The sequence below is a fragment of the Pristis pectinata genome, chromosome 1 (assembly GCF_009764475.1).
Source record: "Pristis pectinata isolate sPriPec2 chromosome 1, sPriPec2.1.pri, whole genome shotgun sequence".
NCBI lineage: Eukaryota > Metazoa > Chordata > Chondrichthyes > Rhinopristiformes > Pristidae > Pristis > Pristis pectinata.
The window spans coordinates 93,149,415-93,162,255 of NC_067405.1; the positions used below are offsets into that span (position 1 = coordinate 93,149,415).

Consider the following 12,841-nt stretch of genomic DNA (forward strand, 5'->3'; position numbering starts at 1 on the left):
CATGGCTCAAATGCACTTTTACACATGTATTAGCAAGGCAAGTCTAAATGTGTTAGGAATCAAATTCGACTTCATCAGGGGTATAGACTGTAACAATGGGTCACTTATTTTATATACATTACAACTAATTTTCAATGTCGCTTTAATGGAAAAAAAGAAAAATCAACCAGAGCGTACTTGATGTAAAGCCATCAACTCTTCTTTGTCACAGTGAAATTCATTTCAAACCTGTTTTATCAAAGGTCTCAGAACAAAGGGGCACTCTCCCTTCATTCAGCTCTACATATACTGTATACACGTTCTTCTGATACAACATCCTTTTGCCATCTATTATATACTCTATTCAAAATCAAGGAACAGCAGGCAATGACAAATAAAACTCTTTTGTAAACAACTTAAAAATTTAATTAGTCTACTTAACATACAGATCACATTGCAACAGGATGGGTCACTCAGTGGAGACATGGAGACCTTTTCTCCCATTTGATGATTTGTCATCTTAAGGAGAATGCCCATGGAGGAAAAGAAATCTGGTTGTTTAACCAGCATCTAAACATTGCTAATTTTAACTAATGGCAAAAATTAAAATAACTTATTGACAAATAATAATTTTCCTGCCAGGTTTAAAAACAGGAAAGCCAATATCATCCAGGAACCACAGACAGCAGATATCCAATACAGCAGCAATGTTGAAACTCAGAAAAGGGACATCATTGCTCAGCATACACTTCCTTCAATATTTGATGTGCAAACCTCACTTTTTTTTTGCATCAATGAACAGATGAAGAAATTATAAGATGACAATCAGAGATGAAGGTTTATTCTGGTCTTAATGCCCTGGTAGTAAAAAGTTTGAGAGATGGTAATTGACCAAAGGTTTCCAAGGGATTTGGTGCACTACATCATAGGAAATGCTTCAACAGAGCGGAAGAGGAAGTAGTTGTCAGATGATAATTTCTGGTTGTTGAGGTGATTCTATCGATGCCTAGGCCTTTTTTCAATTGTTTCGATTAGTCTACAAAGAGTCACGTTGCATGTGTTGATGGACCATGCCCCAACTTTAATATTTCTGATTTGTGTTGAAAACCTAGTGTTTGTAGGCATCCTATTAGTAAACATCATAACTGTAAGAATGCACAGAAGCAACGTACAAAGGTCTTGCCTCAGAAAAGAAGTGGCAGAGGAAGGGGAGAGAAGGGTTTTCAATTGCCAATCTTGTCCATTAAGAGTTTGTAGGGGCTAATTCAACCAATTAAAGTCAGTCTGGTTCAACATGTGAACCTTTCACTTCAAAAACTCTATCTCATTAAATTCCTCATCTATTATTGCCAGAAATAAAATTTCAGAACAAGCAAGGAGTGCATTGTCAAATAACTGCAGAATTGAACTTACGTGCCTAGTCCTGAACTTGATCAGTTCTAGGAGAGCTAGAAATTCTGCAACATGACATCCAGTGTGGTGTAAGGGAGATCACTGAGGCTCTTTAATCAAAGAACTGTCTACATTTCATTCTTTCTTGTCAGATTCCAGCAGACAGAGAAAGCATGCAGCTTTGCATGAGTCTTCAAAGGGCAGGGTATTTTTGACTACACACATATGCTCCATGTGAACTCTGCCCTCCACCGAAAATGAAAGTGATTGTGCTCCTACAATATGCAGTCACCATAGGCAAGTGCCAGTCAAAGATCCTGGCAAATGCTGTGATTACATCATTGTGTAGCAATTCACTTGGCCACCAAGGGCTACTCTGATCACACTGGTGTGCAATTTATGCACAGAATTAATACTGCTGTAAAACAAAGTGTTAGAATAGACTTGAAGAGTTGGCAAGGCAGAGGCTTGTTTAAGCCAGTTCGGGCTAGTTGGCTTCAGGATAAAAGTAGTGAAGTTTTGCTGAGATGGAGAACTGCTTTGGTTAGGCCATGTTTAGAGTACACGGTGCAGCTTTATTTAGGAGGGCAAATATATTTTTGAGACGGTGCAGCATAGATTCACTCGATTGCTTCTTCGAATGAAGAGATTGTGCCATGAGGAGGTACTGCGAGAATGATTGGAAGGAGAGCTAATCTCACTGAGATATACAAGATACTTAGAGGGACGGATTGGATAGATGCCAACTGAATGTTTTTTTTATATATATATACAGTTGGAAGGTCTACAACTAGAGTACCATCTCAGGAAAGGGCTGGTGGGGCTTTTAGGAATGAGCTGAGGAAAAGTTCAATGAGAGAAGATTGTAAATCTTTGATTCTTTTTCTCATTCAGAGTGCTGTGGATGCTTGGTCATTGATTGATAGATTTTTGAAAATGAAAGGAATTGGACGACAGAGGCAGGTAACAAGGAAAAATGGAGGAGGCACAGGATCAGCCAGGATCTTGGCCCATTGAACCAAGGCAAGCTCGATAGGCTGAGTGTCCTACATCTGCTTCTATTTTTATATTATATTCTGACTAGGATGACAAGAAAGTTTGTCAGAGGTTATGAAACAACTTGCGCAAATTCAGCTTTATTTTAAAAAATCCTAATTTGTGTAATTTATTTATTTGTTTGTTTGTTTTTACAGATAAGTACACATAAGCAGCCATGTGGTTAGAGGAGATGGCTACCTTTCACATCATAGTCTATTGTATATATATAGCTGCTCAGTAAGTTGGAGCAATTTCAATTTTTGTTGCTGCAATAATGCCCAAAGTGGTAGAAGTGTTTTGCAATGGCACTGGAGAGAAAGAATGGCACAAGTAGTAGAGCTGCTGGAAACACGAGCAACCCATTTTCAATCCTGACCTCTGGGACTGTCTGTGTAGAGTTTGCACATTGTCTCTGTGTCCACGTATGTTCCCTCAAGGTGCTCGAATCTCTTCCCATATTCCAAAGACGTGCAAGTCAGTAGGTTAATTGGGTACTGTAAACATTCCCTAGTATGCAAGTGCGGGCAGGAGATGGGAATGTGGGACGAATAAAATGAGATCAGTGAAAATCGATGCTTGATATCCAGTGTGGACTCAGTGGATTAAAGGGCTGGTTTCCATGCTGTATGACTCTGTGACTCAATATATTGATGCAACAGTAACTTTGATACAATGTGCTTTGGGTTTAGCCATGTCCACCATGAAAACCATAGTGAAGGACAGAGAATAGATTAAAGAACACACGAAAGACTCAGCACCAATCCACTGTGATTACGAAGCAAAAGTCTGCTTCTGCAAATGGTAAAATTATTAACAGTGGATAGAAGTTCAAAATCAATGCTGTATGCCACTTAGCCTCATGATGATCCAGGAGAAGGACAAGAGTCTTTACAAAGACTTGAAAGCAAAGAAGGATGAAACAGAGGGAACCATTATGGCCAGGCATGGATTGTTTCCATGAGTGTATGGCTCATATGAATTTGCATTGCATGAAACTGAGTAGTGAAGCTACCTGTCCTGATGAGAAGGCAGCCAAGAATTTTTCAGAAGCGTTAGCTGAAATCATTTTTGAAAGAGTTATTTGCCTGAGCAAATGTTTAATTGTAACAAAACAAATTTATTTTGGAAGAAAATGCCACATCATACCTACAATGTAAAAGAAAATGAATGAATGGCTGGATTTAATGTGGCCAAGGATCATCCTTCCGTGTTGCCAAGGGACAATGTAGCTGGGGCCTACAAGTTGAAATACCTTTTAGTGTGTTGTGTTGAAACCCCTCAGCCACTAAAAGGGATTACCAAGTGCTCTCTCCCCAGTATATGGATGTCTAACCAGAGAGCCTGGGTTACTACTGTCATATTTGAGGCCTGGTTTTGGCACTAACCTAATCTCTCATTTGACAGAGTATTGCCAAGCCAAAGAAAAGCCCTTCAAAGTCTCTATGATTGTTGACAATGCTGCTGGGCTGCCTGAATATTTAGGAGATTATCAGACATTGTTATGTACATGCCACCAAACATAACCTCATTGTTGCAACAGATGGATCAAGGGGTGCTGTAACCTTCGATGCATGTTATCTGAGCAGGATGTTTGTTCATGTGATCCAGGCTACAGAAGGGGAGAATGGGAATACTTTGAAGGAATTTTTGAGGGGGTGCAGTATCTATGAGATCATCAATAACACTGTGGTTCCAAGCAGTGGACAAGCTGACAAATATGAATGGGGTTTGGAATATAGTGTGCTCTCAGTTCACACAGTTTCAAGGGCTTCAAGGAAACTATGGCCAATAAAATTGTCAAGCTGGGTCATTAACTCAAGCCTGAGATGGAAGTTGGGAGGTCAAAATGTTGCAGGAGAGAGCTGTCAAGAGCTGGTGAGACCCCAGCAGATGTTTAACCCACATGGAACCACCAAAAATGCTCACTGTGAAAGACTTGGCCAAAGAACTCAGGCATTCCAACATAGGACTGCAATGCCTTGAGAAGATGGACCTCAACACTACCAGGTTCACAAAGGTCAGCTGTATCATCCTAGATGGTCTGTCTTGGTACAATGAAAATTAAAGGCTGCTGGGCAGTATTCCCTGGACAAGTTCACAGTGAAGGTTGAATGACCATGAGCATCTTCAACTACAGTGGCACCAGCACAACTATTCCCAACCTCATCCTTGTCATCTGATTAATTAGCCAGCATCAGACTAGTACCTTCCAATACTTGGAATTAAGGTATGTAAGATGTTAAAATAACTTTATAATTAATTCACGCATTTCTATTTTTACTTCAGAGTTTATTTAATCCATGATTTTTCTTTACGCTTTCTTGCAGAATATAGTGTATTCATTACAGTGTACAGATAGGCAAGGAACCTACAACCTTCAAGGTGTACAATAAAACATAAATGTGTAAACAGCTCCAGTGAAATCCAATTTACGTAAACTTTACCTTATAGAATGGCTTCTGGAACCAGATTATTTTTAAACACACACAAATTGGAGACCTTCTGCAAGGACACTTATAATATCTATAGGCCAGACAGTTTAACATTAGTGGTGGATAATATTTTTAGAAACAATAATCAGGTTTAAAAAAGACTTGGAGAAATTGAGTTAATTAAGGAGAGCTAGCACCGATTGTAAAAGACAGATCATGTTTGACCGAACTAATCGATTTGGTAAAGTAACAAAAGTTGAGAAAAGGAAGAAATTGAAGGCTGTCTATATGGATTTTAAGAAAACAATTGACAAAGTAACACAAAAATTCCATGGGATAGAAGGGTCAATGTCAGCTTGGGGAAAAAGCTAGCAACTCATAGTAAATGATTGTTCTACAGAAGTGGAGGATGTTCCCCAAATGTCAGTGCCAGAACACAACTTTTCTTGACATTGTAGGTGACCTGGATACTGGACCACAGTGCAACATCCCACAACTTGTTAATTATACCAAAAATCAGCCAACAGTGAAAACAATATCAACATTCTGCTCAAGGGGATAGGCTAGCAAGTAAACAGAACAGGCAGACAAGTGACAGGTGAAATTTAATGCAGAGAAGTGCAAGGTGATGCACTTTGGAGAAGGGATGGGGAGAGCCAATGTAGAGACTGACACAGTACTAAAGAATGTGCCAGAACAAAGGGACCTGGATGTCCATGTACAGTGATTAGTATAGTTAACAAGAACTAAAAGAGTAGTGAGCACATCAGATGGGACCTTGGGCTTCATAAGCAAGTATAATGAATACAAAAGAAAAGAAGTTGAGATGGACTTTCACAAAGCTCTGCTTAGGCCCCAGGCAGAGTGCCCTGTTCTAGTCAGAACGCTTTTGGAAGGACATTAAGGTTTACCAGAATAGTTCCAGAGCTCCATAACTTGCAGAAGCATTGAGCCAGCAGCAGCCCACACACAGTACAGTTGGAAAAGTTCGAAAAATATCAACTTCCCCACCAGCTTTTTTTTTCCAGCAGCCTCCATTTCTTTCAAAGACTGCTATTAAAGCCATTGTAGAACTGAAAAAAAACTAGTCAGAGTTTGTACAACAAGTTTTGTGAAAGGGTCTTGAAATATGCATGAGCCCATTAATCCAAACCTCATCCCAAGATTCATTAGAATAAAACCAATTTATTAATAGCCAGGCTTCAAGTACAGGTGAGGCACAGGACCCTGTGTTCACAAAAAGATACAAATTGTATTCGATGATTTCAATAAATGCATCAATTTTATCTGTAGGATTTCCATTTTTTTTAATATAAATAAATGTGGCCTATGCCAAGTGCCAGGGAATTGAATCTGATCCACTTGGGTTATAGAGTAATTACCACATCATCAAAATTAATAGAAATGAAAATCTTATTTTCAAATCTTAATAGCTCATTTCAAGGCAGAAAAATGGTGGTGGCCTGACAGAGAAATAATTTGTTGATTCAAGATTAAAATTAAATTGCCAGTTCTTAAATATGTATTTTTATGATTAAGATTAAACTAGGGACTTTGAACATCTGCTTTCCACAATGGGATTGGGATTGGTTGCCAAACATGCTCCCACACATTGATAGGATGGAAAGCAAGGCGTGAAGATGACATAAGGTGGCTACAAAGGGACGTGGATAGATTAGCTGAGTGGGCAAAGATCTGGCAAATGGAGCACAATGTAGGGAAAAAGTGAAATTGTCCACTTTGGCAGAGAATAAGAAAGTGCATTATCTAAATGTTGAGAGATTGCAGAGCCCCGAGATGAAAAAGTTGTTGGTGGCCCCGTGCATGATATTCAAAAGCAAGTATGCAGGTACTGCAGGGGACTGGAAAGCTACAAGCATGCTATTGTTTATTGTAAGGGGAATTGAATGCATAAGTAGGGAGGCTGTGCTTCAGTTATATAGGCATGAGTGGGTTTATCATTATTTTAAGAAGTTAACGTACTGAAAACAGTTCAGAAAAAAATTCTTAAGCGAATGCCTGGAATGGGTAGGCTGACAATGAGGAAAGGTTGAACAGGCGAGGCTCGTATCCACTCAGGATTAAAAGATTGAAAGCAGATTGATTGAAACATGCAAGATCCTGAGAGATCTTGAAAGGGGGTGAATGTCGAATGTTTCAGCATGAGAGAATCTGTAACTCAGGGTCACTATTTAAAGATAAGCAGTCACACACAAGACAGATGAGATAAAACATTTTCGCTCCAAGAGTAACAAATCTTTGGAACCCTCTTCCTCAAAGGCATTGGAAACAGACATTTTAATTTTTTTTTAAAGGCAGAGATGGTTAGATCCTAGATCAACAATGGGGAGAAAGATTCCCATAGGTAGAAAGGAATGTGGACTTGAGGTAATAACCATATCAGCAGTCTTATTAAATGGCAGTGCAGACTCTAAGGACCAAATGGCTGACTCCTGGTCCCTTCTCACATATTTGTATTTTAAATAATGCCATGCCATGCCATATGGGGTCATTTACAAGTTTCAGGTAACCTTACTAAAATCATGAAAGGCTAGCATTCAATAGGTAAGTTGTCAATCAATCATCACTGCCTCAGTTATGAATAAATGAATGTACCATATAACCACTAAAATATTGCACATTTAATGAGAAAGACATCCGCATGTCACTTTAAAAATACTTACTTTCCCTAAAGATTTGACACCTTCATTCTAATTCAAATCAAAACTAGAAATTATTCAATAAATTGAAGATCAATGTTAACTTTCACATTTTTAGCCCTCAAAATTCACAACACTGTCAGTAACTCTGTTCTTAAATTATTACTCCTAAAATACAGGGATTAAGAGAAGACCAAATCTAAAAATAACTTAAGCAAACCAACAAATAAAAATCTCAAATGTCACAAAAGTACAATTTAAATGAAAAACAATAATTGAAGCTACGCCTCCATTCATTTAAAAAAGTTCTACAGCCTTTTGGTGTGTCAGTACTTCAACTTTTAAATAGGCCAGAATGCCACTCTGCTCACTTTGGAAAATGTAAAATTCTGAGCAGGTTTGCAATGGAAAGGTAAACTCACTAAATCACAATTTTTATGAATTATGTCACCAAACTTGCTAAGGATGGTGATCTGGGAGATTATATCATGATTAGAGACCACAGATTAGTCTCAACTAAAATATCACTTCAAAAATTAATGGGCATATCTTTCCCTTCATCACCCGAACATAGAAAATAATACTAAAAGTTGTTGTGTATGATTTATTTCAAATAAATCTGACCACAAAACAAAGACAAAGAATGCTGAAGATACTCAGCAGATCAGCTGCATCTGTGGGAAGAGAAACAGACTTAATGTTTTAGTTGAAGACCCTTCATCAGAACCGGGGACTCCTCTGCTCCCCAAATCAACTTTATCAGTGAGACGTTTTAGTCACACGAGACGTGTTGCTGGAATTGTCTTTATCAATTTTAGATTACTATCCTTAAAATTTCTATTCCCTGCAACATTATGGGTGCTCAATGGTCAGCACAGACTCGTGTCCACACTGTACAACTCTATGGCTGACCTGGAGCTTTCTTCATCTCATGTCACAGGGAAGGCTTCCACCATGGTCTGGAGGCGTGTAATTTTCTCTCCCAATAATAATTCATTTCTATTATTATCCCTATCTTATATTTCCTTTTTTATTACCTGATGTAATTTGTGCCTCAGTACGGGACTGTAAAAGTACCTCACCACTTACCCTTCTCTCTGTAAGATACCTTATAATCTTCCTGAGTTGCACCCCATTGAACTAAATAATTCTACAATATTTGTTCAATTGACTTTGCCAACTCTCACTCCCATTATCAATACACTCTTCCACTCACCCTAAATAGGATTTGCTTTCATCCCTTCTGGTGGTTAGCTGGATCATCCAACATTGTAACAGCCTTGGAGTCAATGGCCTATCATGAGGCAATGAAACACCAGTATACTCTGTGGTCAAAGTTGATGAGACTTGACTCTTGAAAAGGATATTCTCCGGCCAGGATTACCAATAAATGGCTCATTTCTCCAGTCAGTTACGCACCCCAATAACATCATTTCACCCAGCCACATAAGCACCAAACTCACTGTCCAACAGCAAGTCAGTGCATTTCAATCCAAGATTGGAGCATCCAACAAATTCCGTAATTCATGATAGGGCAAGCAGTAACACAAGGCTACATATCAGTGATCACTCTTGTAAATTTAGGCCATAGTTTAAAAAAAAACGTGTACTTATGTAGCACGTTCCAGGAATGTCTGAACACACTTTGTAATGTAGGAAATGCTGCATCCTAATTTAAAACAAGACCCACAAACTACATTATCTTAACAAGATAACCCTACTTTTTTTTCCTGTGGTCATTGAGGAATAAATATTGGCCTGAATAGTAGAAAAATATTTTGAGCCCTGAAATTCAACTAGTATTGGTCTGAAATTACGAAGATCCTGTTCAATTTTAAATGCATCATTCCACAGCATAAAGAAATATGGGGATTTCCTTTTGTTATTGCTAGTTTAACAACTCTTCAACCATATTTATGCCTTGTATGCAAGTTGCCAATTAACTCAAACACAGAAAAACAAATATAATTTCTGTAATTCTAGGATAAAAGATGATCCAAATCACTATTTAATCCTTAATCTCACTGCTGAATTTCCAACCATTCCAGCATTAGGACATTTTCTTTGAGATATTGCTGAAGCATTTTTCTTCCTTCATGTATGTTAAGTCCTGCTGAATTGCGTCATTCAGTTTGTACTCCATGAAGAAAATGTAACAGATATCCAAAGTAAATGATCTCATAAAAATCCAGGAGCGAGTCATGCAAATGAAAATAAACATTTACCACATCTGGAGAACATTGTACTTAATCATCAATCAAACATTTGTGCTATTGAAATATTCAAAGTTCCACTTTCCTTTTTTTTTAAAAAAAAGCATGAAACAGCTTAAATCAGCAACTTAAAGAGACAGTATATCCTTAAAACATTTGAGCTGAATTTTGCATACTGAAAAATTATTGCAGTAAACACACTTAACCATTTAAGCAGATGCCATATTCAACATTATCACTGATTGCTTCTTCTGAGTGGTTTTGAGGTTTGGATATGTTGCAGGTTTTAATTTTCAGTTAGCCAATGTCATTCCCCAAAAAGGAGTACTCTCTCTTTACAGATTGCTTATAACAAGATTTAATAATAATAATGATTTAACTCCAGTAGTCTGCTTAGCTGCCTACCAAACTCATCCTGTAAACTGCAGCCACCAACAGCAGAGGCACTGTCATGTGATGCTTCCAAGTGGACACTTCCATTTCTGACCAGTAGAGAGGCGCTAGCGCTAAGTACAGCAGCTTGTGATGGGGGACAGGACTGTATTTTGATCTGGGAAGTAGATGACTGACCCTGCTGACTATCTTGAAGGCTACAGTAAAAAGAGTGAATACGAAGACATCACATCAAAAGACAACTGGAGGAAACATTGACCTAACAGAGTTGACCATGCACTGATTAACACTGGAACACAAAAGCATACCAACAGTAGAAGCCTGGAAATTCATGCAGTTTTAGGTTTGCAAACCCACAGAATACAACCCATCAAATGAAGCAGAGAATAGTATCAATAAGAAAACAGAAAAGAGAATGTTTAATGCAGCAAATGGCTTTTAGGCAATGGGCCAACCTCTGCTAAATTATCTTGTGTCCAATCCTAAATCACTTCCTCAAAAAGTAATAAATACATGTAATCCTGCACTTCACCTTATAAACGTAGTTATTTTCACTGCAGGTACAGGGTATTATATATTGTATGTAACAACTCAACACAAATTCCATGTACAAAAATGGATATTGCACAGTTGAAGTGGGAGATGTCCTGTAATGAGAGAGACCAGTCTGAAGACCTTGGCTCTATATTAATAGATTGACAGATATACTAGCTTATTAATTTTGAATCCTAATTACAGTATATCAATGTATGAAATGTTTAACATATGCAAAATCCAAATTTGTATTTTTAACTCTAAATTTTATAAACTGCAAAATAAATAATGGGGGGAACAATTAAGCTTAAATCTGACTGGATTTCTTAATAGCTGATCATATACCCAAGGAAATGCAATATTTGGGCTTCTTGTTGTTTCATTATTAGAATGGACATAGTGTGGAATTCCAGGTAAAGAATCATGCAAGACTCATCTTCCAAAACTATAATGGCACTGCCTCACTTACTGAAATAAAATAAGCTAGTTGATTTTAAAGAAACACCTTTCTTGATTCACAATTATTGCACAAAATTTTCAGTTAACCTGGGAAAGCTGAACATTTAGGCCTCTTCCATTTTAACCCATCTGATCCTTGTATCACAATCCTTTCGCAAATTTAAAGTTAATTTAAAGAAAACCGATGCTTTGCTTCAAAGCAAGTTTGAGCTGTTAGGATCCCTACTCACAGTCATCTAGTTATCATATGTAAAAAATATTTAATTAAACTAAAATCACCTAATCTATCTATGGTATATATCCAACCTAATTTCAGATTTCACTCGAGGTTTTTAAATTATGGACTTTTGCTCTATCATCTTATATAATTATCCAGGTTAAATATCTTGGTAGTTTTAAAATTATTAATTTGAGAAACTATTATATATGTCTTTACCATTACTTAAAAGTTGTATTTGTTGTAGAGGACTTCCTTGCAACAGCTATTAAATATTAAAATAAAACTCAAAACGAACATTCTTGACAATCTGTAATTCAACAATTAGTTGATACTAATGCATCTTCTGTCAATATAGATTAAAGCACACCTGGGAGTTAACTGATAAAAAATGAATGCAAAAATGTTAAAAATGAGGTCATTATTTCATCCAGATACAAGATTGTAATTGCTGTGTCCCCCACAACAATTGATACAATTGGCTTCCTATTTTGATATACTTGAGATCTAATGTGTATAGGTTAGAAAAGAAGTGGCCACAGGTGACAAGCATGTTACATTGTGCTACATCATGATGCAATAGCTTGTTCCCAATATTAACTGGATCAGTTGAAGAGAGGGAACAAAAAGGATAAAAGTTCTGTATTCCAAGTGTTTCAGCTTCTCACTTGATCAAGTTTTAGATGCCAACTGTGACAACTCTAAAGGGTCCTCTTCCATAAGGAGGAAAACAGTGTATGAAATGAAAAGTTAAGAGCAATTGTAATGGAGAGGAATTATATGCTTGTTATACAACAGGTGAGGTGGGGAAAGGTTACCATGATCTTACCGTCTCCAACAACAGACTGTTGGATGATGAACATTGCACTTGACAAGAGAAAACAAGATTCCTTAGCTACAACTTCCTATCACAAGTATTTTCATTGTTCTTTTTCCCCGTTTTCCTCTTGCTTTATGTGCTTGCTTAAAAATAGTTAATCTCCAACATCTGGTGAGGAATAACATCATGCATGGTCTCCAGAGATATTGCTTGGTCTGCTCAATGCAGCATTCTGTTTTTACTTGGCTGTGACTTTTTTGAAAGTTAAACAGCCTGCATGGGTTTCAATGGGAGAAGTACCAGAAACTGGGAATATCAATGAAGGTGGAGTGAGAAGGAGAAATTAACCAGGTTCTCACCATAGTCTACAGATTTATTAACAGAAGTCAAACCAAAATTCTGCTCTGGTTTCTTCTATTTATCACCTACAAGAAGGGCATAGGCAGGCTCATGGAATGGGTGGACATTTGCATTCAGGACTTAACAGAGTGATACGTCTTGATAGGAACAAGGAAAGGCTATAATAAGGATACAATTCCAGAGGCAGTGCAGGTACAAACAGACCTGGAGGCATATGTATGGACGTCTTCAAACGTGACAGAACAGATTGAAGAAACAGCTTTCTAAGTCTTACAAGATGCTGCGCTTTGTAACTTGTGACACAGCACAAAAGCAAGGAAATTTTGTTGAGCCTCTTTTTACAT

General features: G+C 37.6%; 1 protein-coding gene across 9 annotated transcripts in view; it reads right to left on the reverse strand.

The window, feature by feature from the left end:
* Nucleotides 1-12,841, reverse strand: part of pcnx1 (pecanex 1) — a 201,923-nt gene that overhangs the window by 100,591 nt on the left and 88,491 nt on the right. For 8 of the 9 annotated variants that reach the window (XM_052031302.1, XM_052031293.1, XM_052031347.1 and 5 more), the window contains one exon: nt 10,120-10,304. The exons of the other annotated variant lie outside the window; for it this stretch is intronic. In XM_052031302.1, coding sequence (XP_051887262.1) covers nt 10,120-10,304 — 185 coding nt within the window. The remainder of the gene's footprint in view (nt 1-10,119; nt 10,305-12,841) is intronic. 9 annotated transcript variants of the gene reach the window in all.